The sequence below is a fragment of the Fistularia commersonii genome, chromosome 5 (assembly GCF_037954325.1).
Source record: "Fistularia commersonii isolate RoL2024-O1a breed Wild chromosome 5, RoL_Fcom_v1.0, whole genome shotgun sequence".
NCBI classification, from domain to species: domain Eukaryota; kingdom Metazoa; phylum Chordata; class Actinopteri; order Syngnathiformes; family Fistulariidae; genus Fistularia; species Fistularia commersonii.
Genome location: NC_141288.1, coordinates 12,824,535 through 12,847,585, shown reverse-complemented (window position 1 = coordinate 12,847,585; position 23,051 = coordinate 12,824,535). Strand labels below are relative to the sequence as shown.

General features: G+C 40.5%; 1 protein-coding gene across 1 annotated transcript in view; it reads right to left on the bottom strand.

Annotated features, from left to right (window-relative positions):
• nav3 (neuron navigator 3) overlaps nt 1-23,051 on the bottom strand; it is a 179,651-nt gene that overhangs the window by 93,671 nt on the left and 62,929 nt on the right. Inside the window, exon 4 of the mRNA XM_086146866.1 lies at nt 3,855-3,927. Coding sequence (XP_086002992.1) covers nt 3,855-3,927 — 73 coding nt within the window. The remainder of the gene's footprint in view (nt 1-3,854; nt 3,928-23,051) is intronic.

The window sequence follows — 23,051 nt, the reverse complement described above, 5'->3', positions numbered from 1 at the left end:
TCATTTGTGAAACTTTGTGACATTAATTTGTGGCGTACTTGTAAAAGTCAAATGTATTACCATCAGGTGTAATCAGTGAAAACCTTTGGTTGAAGTTATGGCCAAATATTTGTCCTGATTACATTTTGGAGGAAGGTAACCAAGGGGTGAGGCAAAATCACACAGTGCCTTTAACTTGATAAAAATGTTCCATATTTTACCCTCATGTAGTGCATATGAATGGCACCTTATAAGAGAGAGATGTTGGCAGTAAAGTGCTCAAATTTTGCTTTCTACTTGCTACAAAGAAAAAAATGCAACATTTAAAATGAAGAAAATATTTGGCACATAGCTTGTCTAACTGATCATTTCACACAAGGTTTCGTCTTTTCCTATCATTTATCTGGTGCATTTTCCAGTTTTTCAGGGAGAATCCGACAAAATATTGATGATTTTGGAAAGATTAACAGGATTCTGAAAGTGTGAAATGTGTGTTTGTGTCAATAACAGCATTTTCATTAACTATAAACTCGGTTCTTCTTACTGTTCTGGCACAATCTAGGAGGCAAGTGTTCAATGACACATTGGTTTACTTCCGGAGGCTTGGATGTGACTGACATAGTTCCCTTTTGTCTTTTTCCTCTTTTTACATGGGAAGGTGAGTCACAATAGACTTTAGAGGAGAAAAAGGATAGTCTCCCGAGTGGCTGAGTAACACAGAGGATGAGGCCATACATTCTCTCTCTACCTACTTAATCTACCTTTCACAGCTTCAATCCCTAAACAATTCACCTTGAGCCCAACTCACCATTCCACAGCTTGTTAATCAGTATCTCTGCTTCCACTGCTTCCCTTGTATTCACTCTATAATGTTGTATTTATTCTAGCGTCACGAAACAGGACTGTCTCAGATAATTAGAATATTGTGATAAAGTTCTTTATCTTCTGTAATGCAATTAAAAAAACAAAAGTTGCTTTTTCATGATATTCTAATATTTTGAGATAGGATTTTTGAGTTTTCTTAAGATGTAAGCCATAATCAGCAATAATGAAATAATAAAAGGCTTGCAATATTTCAGTTGATTTGTAATGAATCCAGAATGTATGACATTTTTGTTTTTTTAATTGCATTACAGAAGATAAAGAGCTGTATCACAATATTCTAATTTTCTGAGACAGCTCTGTAAGTGACTTCCCAACTACAGACTTCCCAGCTTTAAAAATATGTGCATTGAAAAGACTAAAAGGAAAACTGATGCAACACTGACCTATAGTAGTGAGTTTGTGATCATTTGCTATGCACTATAGCATGCTCACCTCAAATTGTTCTGTTCTTTATTTAATTTGTACTGACTTGTACTGACGATTTGATTGATATTATCACTGTGTGATTAGAAATTTTGGGGGAGGAGAGTGTGCGTGTCTGTGTTAGGGTTTTCAGAGTAACACTGGCGTTTGGGTTGATCTTTATTACAGTTATATTATAGTCTTTGGATCTGAAGATGGAAAGATATTGATTTGTGTTATGCTTTCCACTTGTGTCAATAAAATGACATGCGACAGTTTGCAAGCTTTTTCCACAACCCAATTTAGGGCATAACAACAGCTGATGTTTGGTCTTACACACACACACACACACACACACACACACGCACACACTCATACATATCTGTTTATAGATGAACCACACATATGAAGCTCAACGACCTTTTTTTTGTAATCGATTTTTTTTTGCAACAGAATGGTCACCATTAAAAATACACTCTGACCTTTATTTCAACCCAGGCCCCACCTTCTAGCCTCAGGGGAATGCTTAAATTAAGCAGCGCATACTACTATGATCAAAAAGGGGTGTCTAAGGTCTCACCTGTGTGGACCCTGCAATGAAAAGCATTCGACGACCCATAAACCTTTATTGCAACCTGTTATCAACTGCAGGAAATGGGTCTTTCCATGCTTTTCAGTTGTTGTTTTATAATTGAAACTTTGGGATAAATCCATTGAGAATAATTACCGGTGCTACATACGAGGTATTAAAAAGTGACTGGAATTATTGGGCATGGGTTGCACTCAGAGGGTCAAGTGCAGGCCAAAAGGTAGAGAGTGCAAGATGAGAGGTAGACACTAACACAGAAGATCTTTTAAACCCCTGAGATTAACTTTCAGGAGAGTTTCTTAAGGTTCTCTGAATTGGTTTCTGATTAAATAGTTTTTTTCCTGGCCCTTATAGATGGAACTCTCAGAAGCCACTACTGTAAGGATTGCATGGGAGAAAAAACAAAAAAAACAAACAAACCCTGGATTTGTTTCCATTATGGCGTGTGACTGTAGGTAACATTTTAAGGTGGAAAGTTTAACACGACTGAAGAGAAATTAGTTTTCCCAGAATTTCAGTTTATGGGCATCCAAGAGAGAGAGAAAAAGAGCGAGTGAGAGAGAGAGCAAGAGAGAGCAAGCCAGCGAACGACAGACAGAGAGATGAAAGGATGCATCATGCAACAAGTTAGTTTTCTCAAGGGAAAAATGAAAATCCAGCGCTTGAATACTCATAAGAATTCTGTTTCAAATCCTGCTACTTTGTATTCCAACACCTGGTCGAAAGATATTACAGACTGGATGTTCCCTCTCCTTCCCTAAAAAACAAGTAGTCATTTATTTATAGTGGAGGACTTTTAATTTAACTTAGAAACTCACATAAGCAGCCCAGACTGTTGAGAAGACAGTGGGCAAAAGGAGAAGGCCAGTGACGGAAATGGTAAATGATGTAGTGACAGTGATTAAGTAACATAGCATAATAACCCGTGAATTTACAGACCCACTTTGAAATTCCAGACTGACGGAGTCACTTTGCTTTTGTTAGTGTGTTGGGTGGGTATGGTGGAGTAGGGGAGTGATGCTGGGCTGCGAAGAATTTAGAGCTGTCGGTCAGTGTGTCAGGCTCTCAGACTATTTTTGCTGCTGGTGAGGTCAAGGGCACACACACTTCTTTTTTGTTTATAGGAGGGCAGAAACAACATGGGGTCTGGATAAGTCTAAGTCCTAAAGAACAGCTGGGGACCCTTTCTGCATGTGTTGTTGCGATGTGGTTGTATTCAACCTATACATATGGGAACTAATGCAAACCAGATCATACAAAATTGGTCTATTTACCCTTTTTAAACCCTACCCTCAATACAAAGTAAGTGTATTTTATGATGTACCAAACAAGTTTACTATATAATAGTATAATATACTATATATTACTCTTGAGAATTTGAGGAACTTTGCAATGAAATATTAACTGTGAGAGAAGCGTGGGCTCCTGTTTTAAGAGTTTAATGAAATACTAAATGCAATAATAGCAGCTGTGAAAGGTTAATTCTAATCTTGGCCCATGTGTTAGTTTCAGTCAGACAATTCAAAAGACATTCAAGGCGGAATAATGAGAAAGAGGGTTCCAAATAATTCAAAATGGTTTCAGTTTCATAAATTCGCCACCCATTTATTACAAAGTGCTGCTGTAGTCATGACTGTCATAAAAGCCATGTACTGTACACCCTGATATTTAGGGGATGAATTCTCTCTCTGCAATTTGTAGCCTCCCACAATCCAGTTTGATGCCATAATGATTGCCTACACTGCCATAGTGAAAGCCTGAGATGGAGAAATAAGGATAACGTGGTAAATTCCAATGCTGTGAAGTATAAAAGTATGTCTTGGAAATGGGGTTTAAGCCCTTTTGGAAGATATTCTGCAATGTGAAGAAATGGAAAGCAGTCTGCTGGAGGTTGGGTGGAGCCAATTTAATGTTCCATGTCTAAAAATTAAGAATAATGCAACTGACTCAATTAAGCATTACATATCTCTTCTTAAATGGTGTCTTGTTGATTCCTTACCTTCTGCTGAGAGCCCTTGTACATTCACTCCTCTGGCATCCAGGAAACTGAGACAAGCATCCACATTCTCGATCTGCAGCGAAAAATAAATAAATAGATAAATAAATAAAAAGAGCAGAAGGGAGACCGTCCGCACAAAGGACAGACGCAGCAAGAATGTCACAATACTTAACATTCAATCAGCTTAAATGTCTCAGGGCAGAGGGCTCAGAGGACGGCGACTATCAGCGTTATTACCCATAAAGCACATCATTGTGTGGTTATTACCAGGCCCCAGCTTGACCTTGGGTCCCGCCTGCATGACATACTGACCACAGTGTATCTCAACCTACACAGCCAGAGTGAAGCCTGCCCTTGTATGTCATGGAGTCATATCCACTGGGCTCGTGTTAACAGCCAGAAACAGTCACACATCTGAAGACAATCCCATACTGGCAATTACGCATGTCCAGACAGGGAGACGCATACAATAAAATGCAGAAGCTCAGGGTGCGTGGGTCAGAGAGACCTTTGTCAACATCATCAACAAATGCAAACTGGTCTCAGGCCCACTGAGGTTGCACTTTTTGGGGGGATTTTTTTTTCCATTCCTTGGCAGCAGCTAACGGGCAGTTCATTAGCATGGTGCTGAGCTGCCACTGGCCCTCAGGGTCTTTTTCACAATGAGGTCAAAGGTTAAAATGCAGTGTGCCAGGGCTACACAAGGGGCAGGCTGGGCAACTCAGACAGACAGCTTGTGGGTGATGATGATTCATGGACTCTCTGCTACTTTTATTTATTTCCTTTATTTTTATTATGATTATTGTTTTACTGAAATTCTAATCCCTATCCACTATTTAAGCAAGAATATTTTGGTATGTGGACATCAAAAGGCATAAAATACATTTTTATGCATATTCTCAATGATTCACCATTTACAGAAGTTCCCCTTAGCTGGCTTGAATATGTAAGTGATCACATTAACAATTGTACATAAGTTTGTACTTATAAATAAATTTTTTGTTGTAAGAGAGCAACTAACACACAGCTGCGCCTTCTGACTCACACAATGTACATCTTTAAAACACCACACACATTTTCCTCATGAAGGGAGGGAGGCATGTGAGGGAGGGATGAAGCCTCCCTCACATGTGGGTTTCCATAGTGTTCCCCACATGTTTCATACACTGACAAACACATGTGTTCCTCCTCGCTTTTTTTAATCATCCCAAACACTCTCAGATGTCTCCATGTGCAAAACAGCATTTGCTCTATATTATGGTCTTAATTGGGGAGGGCATAAGGAAGGCATGGGGCTTAAAGTGGAGAAGTGGTCCCCAAAGTGATAATGCAAATAAGCACAAATGGTACTTGCTTGATAGCATTAATATCAGAAGTGTTTGAGCTCAGAATACATACCGGCCTCTTTTCAGCCAATATGTACGTTTGACAGACAGTTAGGTTAGTTGATAGATAAAATAAAGACTGTGATTCAATAAACATAGAGCACCATGCTGGTGAATCACATGTATACTTTTCTCTGAGCCTTCTGGGACACTCCAAACAGAAATAATTCTGAGGCTTTTAGGCGAAACCGCCGTTTGTTTTTAGTCGGCCTCAGCTCTAAAATGACGTAAACAAGAGCAATAATGATTGAAGGTTGATGATGGCTGGGGCAGTAATGTTCCACAGGGTTCTGGCGATGTTTAACTGTTAGTTTGGCGGGCGGTTTGGCTTTGTGGCATCCTGTAACAGCTTCTCGAAGAACCAACATCATTTATTTTTCCAATGCAAGCTGGCATCAGACAGATCCACATATGCCATTAAAAGCAATTTGGAAAGGGGGATTTTGATGAGGCACACTTCACTCAATCATGAAGTAGTTAAAGCAAGAAAAAGGGCACATTTTGAGGAGTGACAGGAGGGCTTGGTTGTAGCACCCAGTGTGGGAAAGCAAACTGCCACAAAGCATAGACACATAATGATGAGGGAGCAGTAAAGTTTCAGTGATAATCAGTTCCAATTAAGCAATGTTACATTTACTGAGCGACACTACAAATCAAAATATCACATTCAATCTGACACAGAAAGAACACTCTTGTATTGGGGCTGGGTGACACAAGGCACGCTGAATACATAACCACTTCAACATAAAACCTGCCCTGAGCATTCTCTTCAACAAAACACTGAAAGCTGATGAGTTATCATTTGTCTTTCCCCATCCAACTTTTGAAAGTTTGACCTGCTTGTGGCTCTTATATAACTGATCAAGTGAGTGACGCCGGGGCTAGGTCGGATCATTTCCATGTTGAACTCAACACGATGCCTTGCAATTACCTTAAATAATTTGTGACTGCATAACTGCATGGATGTCCTTGATTTCTCAGTCTGAAAGATACTTCCAAGTTTAAAATGATTTCATAAATTAGGTTACTTTTGTACATGTTTAATTAAAAGCATAAAACGTGCTTGATACATCTTGCTCAAAAATCTAGTCATGATAGTTCCAAAGCATGTTGATAGACTCAGACTTTAATATCTACGTACATTATAACACATCCCAGCAATTGCAGCATCATATCTTTATAAAGCTACGATGCCAACTGACTGTATCCAGTGTCTGATGATTGCTAGGATAGAAAAGTATTATCCACCTTACTGCTGTGAAATACAAATACAAAACACCTCAATTACAGTACCACTTCCTATAGTACAGAAAACTACCTCAGTCAAGACATGACTGGAAAACCAGGCGTTAGCCTTTTTTTTTTTCCTCTTTTTTTCTGCCTCATAATTGAGGGGTTTTAAGAAATTCATTGGAAATTGCATGCCACCTAAAATCCCTAAGTCAGTATTTCAAAAACTGATGACTCAACCTTCTCATCTCAGCTACTTTTCAGAAAATGTCAACCTTGTGATTATTGTCTCGACACTGTTAGTGTTAATATTTTATACCCTCATTAAAGTGGAGTTCAAATCTTACGCTAACGGTCAGATTCCAGACTTAGTAGAGGTCACAGACATTCAGGAGAGGCTGTGGGTTTTTATGTTACGCAAGGATATCATAAGAGCCAAAACTGATTGGTTTGTGCTGCATCTTTGAATTTATTTTCCTTTGCTGAAAAATGGACCCTAAATTGATGGCTAAGATGAATTGAAAAAGAAAAAAACAATCAATACCTTGGGTAAAAGCATCACGCCACTTTCCCTCCAACAAGCGCAAATAGAGGAATGTCGATGGGAGGGAAGTGCTGTTTCTATCCACGAAAGACAGTCTATGCTATTTGACTAAAAACAATTTTCATTATATTCACCAAATATCCCCTTATGGTCCCCTGCCTGAAAATACTGTCTGGCCTCAAAAAACCTGCAGTGACTCAAGCCAGTAGTTCTTACTCCCTTTACTTAATCAAGTATTGTGCAATATGAAACGAGCAGCATAACTTGTCTGAACACTGGTCCAGGGCCTGCCAACCCAAAACAGCTGTAACCAATACAGAACTATTCACACAGGACAGACAATGTGTTATAAATTCCTCGTCACAGCCAGAAATAAATTCATAACTTCAATTTTAAAGTAATCTTTCACTATCAGTACCCCATTATAATCTTCTTCTCCTTTCGGCTTTTACCTTCAGGGGTCGCCACAGCGAATCCACCGTCTCCATTTAACCCTCTTCTCTGTATCCTCCTCTGTCACACCAAATACCTCCATATCCTTTCTCACTACGTCCATAAATCTTCTCTTTGGTCTTCCTCTAGATCTCCTGCCTCGCAGTTCCAATTCCAGCATCCGTCTACCAGTATATTCACTATCCCTCCTCTGTACATGATCAAACTATCTCAGTCTGGCTTCTCTGACCTTCTCTCCAAAACGTCGAACATGTGCTGTTCCTCTGATAGACACATTCCTGATCCTATCCATCCTGGTCACTCCCAAAGAGAACCTTAACATCTTCATCTCTGCAACCTCTAGGTCTGGCTCCTATCTTTTCATCATTGTTACTGTTTTTAGGCATGCATTATCGCTGGTCTCACCCCTGTCTTGTACACCTTTGCTTTCATTCTTGATGATAGTCTTTTATCGCATAGTACCCCTGACACTTTTCTCCAACCATTCCAACCTGCTTGAACCCATCTCTTCACCTCTTCTCCACACTCTCCGCTGTTCAGGATTGTTGACCTCAAGTACCTGAAATCCTCCAACTTCTTGATCTCCACTCCCTGTAGCCTCACCGTTCCACCTGAGTTCCTCTTATTCACACACATATACTTTGTCTTGCTGTGACTAGCCTTCATTCCTCTTCTTTCCAGAGCATACCTCCACCTCTCTAGATTTTCCTCAACTTGTTCTCTGCTCTTATTACAGATCACAATTACATCTGCAAATGTCATGGTTCATGGAGATTCCTGTCTACCCTCATCTGTCAGCTTGTCCATCACCATTGCAAGCAAGAAGGGGCTCAGAGCTGATCCCCGATGAAGTCCCAACTTCACCTTGAACTTCTCTGTTACCCCTACAGCACATCTCACCACTGTCTCACAGCTAGCATACATGTGCTGCACCAGTCTAACATTCTTCTCTGCTACTCTAGACTTCCTCGTACAATACCAGAGTTCCTCTCTTGGCACCCTGTCATATGCTTTTTCTAGGTCTACAAAAACGCAATGCAGCTCCCCCTGGCCTCTGCACTTCCCTTAGCATTCTCAAAGTTCATGAATAACTGGTTAACTTGAATAAACTTGTAATAATAACCCCTCAACCCTCTCTTTGCTTTTCCCTCTGTCTACGACCGCTAAGATATCTCTTCTCATGGATCGGGGGTCTTACACTTGTGTTTCCATTGGTTTCGTCCCAAACAGTTGCAGGGAGACAGCTGTTGACAGACGATGGATCATGATGGGACAAAGGTTAAAGCAGCTGCTGGCAAAGAGGAGTTTGGGTTAAAGATTCAGTCTCACAATCCAAGGATCATGGTTCATGATGGCAATAGCCAATGAAAAGACACCATTTTGTTATCTGGCGAGAACTATTTTCTAAAATACTGATTCATATCAGTGCTCAGTAAGATAAAAGTTTTGTATTTGATTGTATTGGACATTTGTCAGAAAAAAAGAAGAAAAAAATCTGAACTTTTTTCATCGTCCCTTATGTTATTGGCTGCAATTCACTTTTGCACAAAATGACAATCATTTGCTGATTTTTTTATTTGTCACTGTTAATTCAGAAGTCATTTTTTGGGCTTTCAAGTGATTACCTGGTGGTTTTTAGCTACTTTCAAGATATTTTCTTGAAATCTACTAATTTAGAAAAATTAGTAATTGCCAGTTTACTCTTGACATATACTTATGAAATTAATTAGAAAAATCGTGGAAAAAGACACACGCGCACACACACACACACACACACACACACACACACACACACACACACACACACACACACACACACACACACACACACACACACACACACAAAACCTCATTTTTATCCAAATGTAGGTCTTATTGTTATATAAAGTAATGCATAAAGAAAGAGTTCCCTTCAAATCCCTGTTGGGATCTGGGGCCCAGAGTGCAATCCCCCAGCACCAGTGAATCTGATTGACCAGATGAATGATTCCAGCCTGTCCCTGCAAGAACGACAGCAGCGGAAACGTTCCAACAAATGCCTCATGGAACATTGGATCCTCTGGACATTTTGTAGCCTCATGTCCCATTTGGCAAAGAAGAGGGTCTGCCAGAAGATGCAGGGAGGCTCTTGGGCCACCTCAGAACAGGCACCTTCTCGGTTAATGCTCCCTGCTACTCTTGTGTTTAACAGCGACGCTCTTGGCCTAATTGCACTCATTGACTCTGGTTGCGAGCAGAGTCTGGTCGCTCACTCTCTGGTCCTGCAGTCCAAATAAAAACCAATCTCTGTCCGCACCATTGAACGTTTCTGCCCTAAATGGTAGAGCCTTACCCCAGATCACCCACAAGACCATGCCCTTAGAATGACATTTTCTGGAAATCACCATTCGCAAATATCCTTCTATGTCTTCCCCACGTTGCACTCACCCATTGTCCTACAACACCAAAACCCGCACCTTAAGTTGTCTGAGCACAGAGCTGAATCGTGGTCCTCTAATTCCCTATCCTGACAAGTCTGTCACTCACTCACCCCAAAGAGGCTGACCCGGTTGACTTGTCCCTGAAGAATATCATGAGCTCCAGCAGGTCTTTAGCAAACACGTGTGTGCGTCTCTGTCACACCGCCCCTATGATTGTGTCATAAATCTTGTCCATGGGGCACCGCTACCTACGAGCTAACTTTTTTGTATTTCCCTGTCTAGAAAGAAAAGCCATGGAGGAATACATCCACAAATCACTTGCTGCTGGTATTATCCACCACTCCTCATCTCCCCTGGGGGGAGGTTTCCTCTTCGCTAAGAAGGACGGCTTGCTTGGCCATATATCGACTAGACGCCTGTACCAAATCACCATCAAGAATATGTATCCCTTACCACTCCTGTCGTCAGCCTTCGAACCCGCTCAAGGTGTGACTGTTTTCTCCAAGCTCGACCTCCAACGCCTACCATCTCGTTTGGATCTGCCAGGGAGACGAATGGAAGACTGCCTTTAAGAACCCCATTGGGCACTTTCAATAACTGGTCATGCCCTTTGGCCTGTGCAATGCCCCAGCTGTGTTTCAAGCCCTGATAATGATGTACTCCGTGACTTTCTGAACATTTGTCTATCTGGATGACGTTCATCTTTTCAAAGTCTCTCGGACCACCATCAGCACGTCCTGAAGTGACTGCTAAAGAACCACTTCTATGTTAAGGCTGAGAAATATGAGTTCCACAAGCTATCTGTCTCTTTCCTTGGTCACATCCCAGGTTTGCATGGATTTGGAGTTGATGAAAGCAGTCCTGGAGTGGACAGACCTACAAACAGCTCCAGAGGTTCCTTGGATCCGCAAACTTCTACCGCCCTTTCATAAGGAATTACAGCCAGACTGCTTCCCCGCTGACCACCTTCTCTTGGTCCCCTGAAACCAACTAAGCTTTTCTGGAACTGAAGATGACATTCTTCTAAGCACCTGTCTTCATCCAGCCCAACCCCCAAAAAGTTTGTTCTTGAGGTTTTTGCTTCTGAAACGGGGGTCGGTGCAGTTCCAGCCCAATGCATGGACTCTGATGGGGGGAGGGGAAGGACTTCATCCTCTTGTCTTTTCACAGGTTATCCCCTGCTGAAAGAAATTATGATTGGGGGTCTGGACCAATCATTAGGGCCTGCCTTCCCTACAGCCAATTTCTGTCAATACCGTTGGTCTCTTTTCCTGATTCAACCTATTGATCTCTGATCGCCAAGGTGCCCAGAACACTAAGCCAGATGACCTTTCCTGCCAGTCCTCTGCAGATGATACAGACAAGACCTCCTGCCACCGAACTGCACTGTTTGGGCTCTTTCCTGGGACACTGAGGAGGTTACTAACCAGGCGCTTCAGATGGAACCAGACCCCAGCTCTGGGTTAGGCGGAAGGGGATGAAAGGATCCAGGACTGGGGCTCTGGGTGCAGTTGGCACACTTGCAGCTGACCTGGCCTCATCAAGCGACGGTTAAGAGAAGCCTGCTGCCAGCTTTTCGGTGCCAGATTGTTGGTTCTCCCTCGCTAGTTGATTACCCCCTGCATTTTTGTCTTGCGCTTCCTCACTTCCTCTCCTGACACCTCTCCTTGTTCTTGCCATCCCCAAGAGACAACCCGGTCCCAGCGCAACTCTCCATTCACCTTCCTCAACAAATAAGCCCCTTAAGATGCCCTTACTTCAGAGTGTCTTTGTGTTTGGCATACCCTCCTCAACCCTGAAACGAAGACAGTCTTGCCTATGATGTCGCAAGTTCTACTACAGTACTACCGTTCTCACTCACTTGGCATGTAAACACACAGTGTATAATGAACAGGCTCTACATGGCAACACATGGATATATCCAGATGCCTCGAATATATATGATCGCTCATTTTCAAGTGTTTACAGCATCAAATAACGTGAACGACCTTCAAGTGGTTTTGTGCATCTGCTGTACAGACGGCCAGTGGTCTCCACGTGTGTGCAGACTGAGTGCGAGCAAGTCACACTATGAGGTTTCATACATTTAAATCACCATAAAATGTTCAATTGGATTCAGAGCTGGGTAGTTTAATTTAGTTTTTAGGATTTTTTGATTAATTTGATGTAATGCAAGCTGATTTTATATGATGCTAACAATGGTCAGATGAACTGGCTGTCCAAAATTGCAAAAAAAAACAACTGTCAAAGCATAACAGAGTATTCAAAAACAAAGATGGCTCTTACCAGAACAAATATTGTGTGTGGATGTTGTAAAAAGGTTTTAACAACTATCAATCCTCAGTGAGTATTCTCTAGTATTTCCCAGACCTGCAGTGCAGCTTTCTTTCAAATGTCCTTGTGAAGTATGCTTAACCATGATGGCTCCCACCAGAACTAAAGTATGATTTGAGGAAATACTTCAGAGGCGTATTACCAACATGTTCAGTGAATTAGAAAACTTGGTTCTTGAAGGAGCCTGATCACCGCCAGGTCCAGCTGGATATAGAGGATTTACCTCACCCAGCGGAAATGATGAAAATTCTTCCTTCCCCACAGAGTGTCCTGAGCTCTGATGGACAAGCAGGATCCCATTATTTTTATTGGGTGTTTAGAAGTGTGAATCGGGTGTCCATAACCCTGGGGAGATGTCTGAAATACTTGTACCCATTAAAGTCACAGCCATTTTCAATCAACACGCCGTACATTGTAAGGAGTGCACTGTTAGATTCTGCACAGGGAGTTCACTATCGCTTTCACTTCATGCTGGTTTAACAGATTTTTTTTAACAAGGAGAACATGAAACATTCACTGGCAGAAATATACTATGTTCTTTGAACCTATAAAGTCATGGGTACATTTATATTGAAATATGAAGACAGACATGCTGCTGTCCCTCATCACTGCTTTAATCCTTTTTATATATTATAATTGAATCTCTAATTCTGCTCCAAATTGAAAATATGCACATTATAAAATGTTAGAACATCACTCAATTTTTTTAGCTACTGTCCTTTATCTACTGTTCTCCTGTTTTTTTTTTGTGTATGTGAAGGACAACCCTATTGACTATTTTAATGCAAAATATATTGATTTAGTAATCCTGACACTGACCAAAGTTATGTGTGATCTCGTTTGAAGGGTTTCAGTAAATCTGAGCTTGGACAGAAATCCAAATGATGCAAAAGAAATGTTAAATTCAAGAACTACATAAGACCCAGCAACAGCCAACATAATAGTATTGAAAAAAATATACAGACCTTTGATTCGGTCAAAAATTCTGAGAAAAAGAAAGAAAAACTGAAAAAATATGAAGCAATGTCTGTCGAGGTTCTCTGTCGTCCAGGTCATGGTCCATTCTTGTCAAGATCTTCTTGTGGCTACTTGATTTTCTTCCCTTGAAGATGTTTCATCTCGCATTTGAGAGGCTTCTTCGTTTCAAATAGACTATGGGGGAATTTTTGAATATATAAATTCAATTGAATGAAGCAATAGTGCAATAAGCAAATAAATACCTGTACAGATTGAAAAACTAAATTTGTCTTTTTTTTTTACAGTGCTATAAACCTCTGTTTACAGTAACAGCTCTGGAAATAGTGCACAGCAGATGAGCATCTTCACTCAACTTTTTTTTTCTACAGGCAGGGAATCAATGAAATTTCTCCTTGGATGGTAAATGACAATGCATGTGCAAACCTGTTTGAATCTCTCTTCCCAATATCTTCCACACTGGGTTAAAAGGCCTCATTCTAAATAAATGTCTTTGAACAGATAGCTAACAGCAGCTAAGGTGGTAAATGTGATTGAGGCACCAATTTACACTGGCAGTTCTCCAATGAATTGGGTTCTTCAGGGACAAAAAAAATACATAAATCAGCTGTTCGTTGATTATTAGCAACACACAGGGCACTAATCAACTACAAAACAGTGGCTAAACACAATATAAAAACTAGGAGGATGAAAGTAGTTATTTTCAGTCTATAGCGCGAGTGGCTATCAACAATAGAGGAAAGTATTATTTATCTACACTAGAGTACATCAAATCAGGTGGTGAGAGAATGACCGAGCTGTAGTTGTTTTTCTAGCTGCAAGAGGACGATGTCCTTGACGTCTTTCAAGGGATAATTCCGCTGTGTCCTGCCTACCGCTCACTTACATGCCTCACAGTCCGCCTTGTGTAAGTACACATGATGAATAGCATTACTGATCATAGGCAACAGACTCGGCTGTCACTTCAGTCTGGTTTTTCGCAAGGCATATAAGGTTAAGTGACTGACTTTTATAACTTGCTGATACCTGCACAATCCTAGTGGCTCGTTGTATTTCACATCTTGATCTCACCAAGAAAAGTCTTTTTATATGCTACATACTCCAATGGATCATGATTTTGATTTCTTAGATCTCAAAAACTGAAAAAAATACCACTGTTTATCATGTATAGTTTAAAAAAGAGGATGTGAAAACAGCAACTTAAAAGTTTCTTGATGAGTTAAATAAATAAAAACAATAAAACTCAATGTTGTGACTAACATGATTTGACTAACGTCATTTGATTCAAGGGCTTATAAATGACCAGCAATAACTATGAATGTTACAAATATATTTCAGTCTGAATAAACCCTTAAGCATGTTGTGGCTTGAAAGTTAACAAGTAGACTTTTAAACCTTCCATAAGTTTCATTCATCATCCTAAATCCCAATGCAGGTTCTCAGACAGAATCAGGTGTGCTGAGCTGCAGGGAATCACAGAGAATCAAATTACAGACCTTTGAAAAAAGTCCATGAGGGGAAATTGTCACCACAAAAAGCTGGATTCTCAGAATATCTTCTGTCTCTTTTGTCACTTTGGTTTATATAACACCAGTGAGTTCTATGTGCACTTACTGACTCTTGGCTTTTAGAAGAGCCAATGTCTGTTTGTGCAGCGACACACACTCAAACTGCATTTCTGGGACAGAATGTCAAAAATAAATAGAAGCAAAGACACAATCCCTGACTTAAGGAATACTCAACACACAGTTGCACAGCAAAGTACAAGCCTCTTTTTGTTCACTTTTTGAGCACGCTGAACAATCACTTTTAGCCACGGCACTTGCAATGTCGCACTGCAGGTGGCCGAGGAGAATACCAAGCGGGTGAACTGAACAAAACACGCAAACGTACATTTTGTAGTTATAATGACGAAAAATGAATACGTGGCAAATTGAGCTCGTTATTCGAGCAAAATCAATGATTGTTCGGTTTGTGGGGTTTGACTTTATTTTTAACTTTGTAATGCGTGGATGGAATTTTCTGTTTCATGTGACTTATATCGTTTAAGTGGTTGTGTAAAATGCTCAGTCCTACTCAGAGTAAATAAGTTATGCACACATGTAGGAGAGACTGCAGCTGGGCTTTGCAGTCAAGCAAACTGAGCTAGATCAAAGGTAACCTGTCCTTCATTGCAAGCATTTTAACAAGCCCTTTCCTCCCTTTACAGAACATCTGCTGATGTCGTTCAGTTATAATGAGTGATTAAAAGCTTCCAATTGAGCTACAAGTGAGCCTGTAACAAGCCCTTGGGTGCTTTGTTAAAGCTGCTAAACTGGCTGACATATGATGGGGTCAACCTCTGCACCAGAACACACGCTTCTTATGAAATGAAACCAAGTCTTCAGAGGGACATTCGTGGCTGATGATGGACCTCAAACAAGCCTGTGGGAATCAATTAATGAGTCTTAAAAACACAATAAAAATCCTCATCCCCGGTGTGTTTTCTTACAAATATTTTTTTCACCAAAACCTCACATATTAAAATATCACAGTCACAGAGCCCTCATTTTTGCAAATTCAAAATTATATTCTTTTTAGTACGTGGATGGAATAGAAAGACATATGAAAACCAAATATCCAATTAGCAGTAAAACATTTATTATGTTTTGGCTTCCGATTGATAATTAGGGACAATCATTATTGGAATAGATGTGCAAGGCTCACCTCATAAAATTTAATATTTCAACAGTTTTGGAAACAGGCAACCACCCCATAACCCTGTTTTTTTTATCTTTTTTTCTTCCTTTCAACTTAAATGTTTTCTTTGTATTCTTTTTTATTATTTGAAGATTGACATATGTGTCTAATTAATTGCTGGAACATAATTATAAAATCATATGAAGCTGATACATAAAGAAGTGCCGGTCTGCGGTTTTCTGAAATTTACTCTTGCTTGCATTAATACCTAGTTGTTATTGTTGGGTGTATTCCACCAGCAGATGTGCTGCAGAAGCGGTTCTGACAAAAGTGTTTACATTTCTCTCTGGTTTAAACAGGGTGTCATTATTTTGGTCTCCTGTTAGTAGACACACCAACAATGAATTTTATTGTAGTATCCTTACAGTAAAATGTATATGTTGGGAACCATGAAGCAGGAAGCAAAAAATAAAACCTTCACCTTCTTTAAGCTTTCCACTTTGTGTACTGCCAGACAAGCCGTGAGCATCTACCCCTATTTCTGCAGCAATGTTTTTAATGTCATGAACTAAATAGCAGTAAAATTTACTATGTTACTGTCTGTTGTGTTTTTCTTCTCTGTGGTTTTAATGCATTTTTTGTCAATAAAGAACAAATTTCTTGAAACTTAAACATAAAAAATGTATGATTTCCAAACAGAGAAACCAAAGCACTATCAAGTCACTGAAATGAGTCTCTAACTCAAGCTCGTGGTTGAAATCAAAATCTCTGCTTTTTCTGAAATCAATAGATATCAATAGAAGAGTTTATTTCATTTCACCAAAAAAGAGCAGTGCTGAAATAGCAATGAGCAACAGCAACTGAATAAAAATATTAATTATGATGATAATAATAATCATCATCTTTTACCCAAATTAATTGTCCCGGTAGAAAATAACAGTGCGATGCTGCAAAACTCTCCCTCAGGTCTCGTCGGCTATAGAGAAGCATTACGCTATTCTCTTGCTGTGTCTGTCTATCTGAGCTCTTGCCGCAAGTATACAATGTGCTTATCAGGGCTTTTGCTGAAACAGCTGCTGAATATGGAACAAAACAGATGGGAGCTGTGAGAGCAAACCAAACAGTGTATCTTTGTGCCTTTATATTATTTCTTTACGGTGATTAATGTTGTTCATGGCCAAAAACAGCCTTATAAATGCTACATTTTTGCTGTAAAATCTAACACATATTTATTACTTCTCATTTATTTATTACTTCTCACTCAACAAATACTTGCTGAAAGGTACTGATCAAAAATTAATCTCCTCTTCGTCACAACATCTAGATTGGGAATAGCAAAACTGACACCCCCCAAAAAAATGTAATCGAAGCAGTCTGAAAAGCCAGTCGTTCCTTGCCAACTTGAAACAATTTGCTGCAAGTTGCTAGGCTCGGAAAATGCCATCAGGGATGTTTCATCATCCGTTTCGCTGTGTGTGCAGAGTTCACCCGATGATCCGAACAGCTGGGCTGCTGTAATCAAACCATGGAAACCGTGTCACATAGACGTCGCTTGGTTTGAAACATGACCAATTAGTTACAGAGTTTATTAGGTGCACTGATGACACTGGAGCATCAGGTCCATGAAGATGCTAATGTGGAGTAGCTTGTGCTGTTTGCTTGCTTGGCTACAGTTCAGGCTGCAAACAGATGTGATCCAGATGAGCCTGGTGGACTTTTATTGTCTCCAAGATACACCAGACTTAATTAGGCCTCAAAACAGCACACCGTGTCCAAGACAGGAAGACAAGTAACCTATTGCTGTTTGTCTACACATAAAATGTTATCATAATTAGCTCATAATCAGTCCCTCCCTGACTTCAGCTTTGGAAAGCTACATGTTTCTGCAAAATAATACAAACTCAAACATTTACTAAGATTTAAAATGGCAGCCTGACATTATCAAGAATCTACTACCCTCTTAACAGTCCTTACAGAATGTGCAATGTCCCCCAACTGTCTGGAAAAATACCTGGCTCCAGGTTTCATATAATTTTCTTCCTCTCATAAAACCACAACACCTGCTGAAAATAATTTTAAATTCTGTGCTTCTCAGCATAGCTGGGAAGCCATTATTTAGTCAGATGAAATCACAAAAAAGTCATCAACAATTGTAAAAACAATGTTTTTACCTATGGGGCGATTTATTGATTTATGCTGCAAAGAGTTCAGTATTCAGAATGTTGTTATTATTTGTTTTTTGCGTGTTTTTTTATTAATTTCTGTGAAACTGTAAGGCCATGTGGATGAATGACAGTGTGTCAATTCCCTTCTTTCAAAAGTAATTAAAAATTGTGTGAAATTATAAAGTAGGTGGTCAAATGTTTTCCGGTGAGAGTAACATTGCTGTACTTTATGTGATATTGACAAGTGTTTGTTCTTCCCAGTCATAAATACAGTAATAAAAAATAAAACAACAACAAGTGAGAAAAGTAAAACTGCATAGTCATCCATATTCTAAGGAAGCGCTCAGCGGGTTTGCTCAAGATGACTGTCTATAATGAGGATTAGTGATGCAAGGCTTTAATATTTTCTGCTGAATGAGCCTCTTCTGCCATCCCCTGCTTGCCATTCTTCTGTTTGAGCAGGAGCAAGACAGATGAGGAAAAAAAAAAATGAAAGAAAAAATATTCCCCATTCAAAAACCTGGAGGCACATCTAATTACTCTGGATGTCGGCACCACTGTGACAAACTGCACTGTCAGAGGGCACGAGGATTTGCATGAGGGAGTGTGTGTGCGAGACTAGAAAAGTAGCTATCTAAAATGAACACAAATGATATGAGAGATTTTTTGAAAGCAGTTACAAGGTTACATAACTCATATACTGTACATGATGAGGAGTCTGATGATGATGTGTTTCTGTTGACTTCGTCAGGCCATGATCTCCAGCTCTCCCAGGAATGGTTTGCAGCGGAGTGTGAAGCAGCGGGACGAGGATCAGCACCTCCAAATTTGAGACCATGATGCTCAACCGGAAATGGGTGGAATGCCCCACTCTGGGTCGGGGAAGAAGTCCTGCCCCGAGCGGAGGAGTTAAAGTATCCTGGGGTCTTGTTCACGAGTGAGGGAAAGATGGAGCGGGAGATCGACAGGCAGATCAGTGTGGCGTCTGCAGTGACTCTGTTGTGTCTTGGTGAAAAGGGAGCTGCGCTTAATTTACCGGTCTATCTATGTTCCCACTCTCACCTACGGTCATGAGCTGTGGGTAGTGACCAAAAGAACGAGATTGTGAATACAAGCAGCCGAAATGAGTTTTATTCGGAGGGTGGCCGAGATAGATATTAGAGATAGGGTGAAAAGGTCGGTGATCTGGGAGGAGCTCGGAGTAGAGCCGCCCCCATTGCATAGAGAGGAGTCAGATGAGGTGGCTTAGGCACTCAGGCATTTGGGTCAGGATGCCTCATGTGGGAGGTATTCCGGGCATGTCCATTTGGGAGGAGACCATAGGGAAGACCCGGGACATGCTGGAGAGACTGTGTCTCCATGCTGGCCTGGGAATGCCTAGGGGTCCCCCCAGAGGAGCTGGACAGTGTGGCGGGGGAGAGTGAGGTCTGGGCCTCACTCCTCAAGCTGTTGCTCCCATGACCCGACTCCTGATAAGCAGGGGAAGATGGATGGATGGATGTTTGTACATTCATCCTAAGTGAGCGTTAAATTTTATCACTTCTTGAAATTACAACTGCAGGTCAAGACAGGTACATTTGTTACCTGCTTGTTCCTGCAGATGCCAGGAAATGTTGCATGCTGACAATGCATATCTAGTTATACAAAGATTTTTCTGCTTATCTTTCTGAATGAGCATTCGAGGGAAGGATTTCAAAAAGGTAGGCTTGTAATTCATAATTCTACTGATGTTTAAGTCTTCTTGGCCAATTGAGGTCAAAAACATGACCGGCTGATTGTGGCCGAGCAAAGGTTAGTGGCGCGATTTTTGATCGATTTTGATCTTGGACAAAAAAAATGCAAAAGTATTCTCTCTTCAGGCAGTAACACTGAAAGGCAACTTTGAGGCACATACTTCGAAAACATGCCATAGAAAACCCTTAATGGCTGTTCACTCCTGGGCCAAGATTGGATGTTGGACAATTTCTGCAGGAAATACATTTCTTGTAGTGTCAACATTGCTTTGGAGAGCAAATTATGCATGCAGATTAGCTTAGAAGCTTGCGGATGCTGATGCTCTGCTGCTCTGCGCTGGAACTTCTAGCAGCTGCTCAGCTTGGCCTGAGTCCATTCATTAGACCGGCAGCGACCTACCCGTTAGAGGAGCAGGCTTTTTGAGGACTACAGTTTCAAGTCTCTAGTGGGTTCTAATCTGTGCAAAGGAAGTAAATCAGATTCATCAGCCCGTCCACTGACAGCTGCTGCTGCTACTGTGATGTCTCAGGCCATGATGGTTAATCTCCAGGTGTTTGGTGGCCAGTGGCTAGTTTCCAAAACGTATAACTCCTCGTGTGAATGTCTAATGAAAATATAGGAAAAAAAAAAGCTTGATGCAGACATGGCATCACTGCGGCAAATAAAAAAATTAATATTAAGTTATTTTCAACTCCAGGAGACCAAAAAAACAGATTTTTCCGAAATGCATCTTGACTAAACTGCTTCTCTGTGTTTGAATGCATTTGTCAGTTATTTCCTTCCTAACACATCCAGACTAATAGCAACCATGCTCCCCTAAAGTTTCCCAAGCTGGCCGGAGCCTCTGTGAGAGCAGGTGGTGGATCAATGGGCTTAATAAGTGACTGAGAAAAACTACACACACACAGACAAACACACACATACGCAAAGGTTGCTGCCATATCGAGCCCCTTGCTTCACACGCTGCAACCGCTCACCCTCAGTGGCCAGTATGTCATTTTGGCCTCAGCTGTTTCTAACCATGACCCCAACCATTGTATTTAACAGTACTGAACAATGCAGAAGAGTTTGGAAACATCAAGCGCAACCAAAAGGTAACCAAAGTTCACATTACTTTAATATTTTCCTCCTTTGAGACCCCTTAATGCTGTTTTTGAAACAGTCTGCTTCCACTACAGCTGGCCTTACCACAGAGGGAAAATAAAAACAGCTGAAAGCTGCACTGAATGCATCAAGTCAGTTTTTGCAATACATCCCCCTTTGGAAAGACTTCCTGAGCTTCCTGATGTCCCATCAGAATTCATCCAATCCATTCACTGCTTCTGTGGAAGAACTGTTTGAAACTAACTAGCAAAAATGGTGATGTGCGGCCATATAGTGGCTAAAATTATATGTAATTCATATTAAAACACTCAAATAAACACACAGTCAGGACAACTGCTCACCCACGCCGTCTTACTCAGAAACCATCTAAAAAGCTTTAGTAACTTTTAATGGATAAGGGGCAGATGCCAGGACAAACCAACAATGCATAAACACTTAGTCAGCTCTTGTTTAGGAGAGAGGTATTTATCTCAGAATGACGACAATCAGAGGTTATAAAGCCTGTGATTGGTTAACAGAGAAACAAACAAAAAAAATTAACACTGCCAACATCCCTGTGCTGCACGGCAGGCATTTTCAGTGAAAGTTACTCAAAGTTCGTTTGGGTTGTAATGTTGTTTCTGTCAAGTTATGATAGAAGTTAAGAGTTCTGAAAGCAGGTTTTCCTTCCATAAGTGTTCACATAATTTTGTAAAATTGTCTTTGAAATTTCAAATTACAGTTAAACCCACCTTTGATAAGTTATTTATTTTCACTGACATCAAAGTGTTCGTCAATGCCATCCCATGCAAGTATGCATACCGCAAAATATTTAAGAAAAAAGAATCAGCGTTTAGACATCGTTTGTTTCACACCTCACAGAATACCGACGCTCGGTCAGTAGCTGTTTAGGGCAAACTATGTGGTCTTAGAAAATAAACACAACACTCCCCTAAAAAAATAATTACGTTTGATGATGTGTGAATTCCATGGTTGGGCTCATGGGATCTGGTTAAGTTTAGATACAAAAAGCTCTTGCTCCGCAAAAAAATAGCAGCACAAGTTTAACTCATCACTTCCTTAAGGTTGACTGATATTTAAATATCCATCCATCCATCCATTATCTACCGCTTATCCTGCACTTAGGGTCACAGGGAGGCTGGAGTCTATACCGACTGTAATTGGGTGAAAGGCGGGTTACAACGTGGACAGTCCCCAGAAAATCACAGGGCCACATAAAGAGATAACCATTCACTCTCTCGTTCACACATGTGGGCATTTTTTACAATAAACCTTCCGCTTGTTTTTTGACTGTGGGAGGAAACCAGAGAACCCAGCGGAAACCCACGCAGACAGGCTTCTTGTGGGAATCAAACCAGGGTCCCTCTGGGGGTTGGGAGCGTTAACCATTACGCCTTTTATATTTAATAGTTATAAAATAAAATATACTGCATTAAATAAATTTTTAGATAAATTAAAACTATGTGACCCTGTGTGTGTGTGTGTGTGTGTGTGTGGTGTGTGTATGTGTATGTGTATGTGTATGTGTGTGTGTGTGTGTGTGTGTGTGTGTGTGTGTGTGCGTGCGTAACTCTACCTATGTTGTGATATGGAGCTTTTATATGGAAATAGAATAAACAGTGTTCTCATATGGCAGATTCAGCTGTTTTGTTTCAAAACCGATTTGTTTCTGCAACATAGACAAATGTAATTATCAGTGACTCCAGTGTTGTGACTTTTCTGTCCACCTTTCCATCCAAGTCAAGGATAAACAGTTTCCTGCCATAATTGATCTTGTCATTCCTTCATTGTTATTATATGAGTACAATAGTTTAACAATCCGATGGCTGTATCTCCTGGCATAATGTCATCTCTTGATTATTGCATTCAGAGCAGAGCATGGAAACCTAATTTGAGCTGAAACAATTAAAATTGATCAAGGGGGGTTTCATAATAATATGCATACACATTTCTATTTCATGTTTAAGATCTTTGTGATTATTTTGCCTGTGTCCATTTTTAAGTGGATCTTTTCCTCCAAAAGTCTGTCTTGGGACAGTTGTTGCAGATGAGGAGTCACCATGAGTGTAAACAGAAATAATAGTTGTTTTCAATGGCTTAGGATAACAAAATGATTTTATATTGCAATCCATACAGCAATTACTACATTTCAAGAGCCTAAAGGTACTTTGACA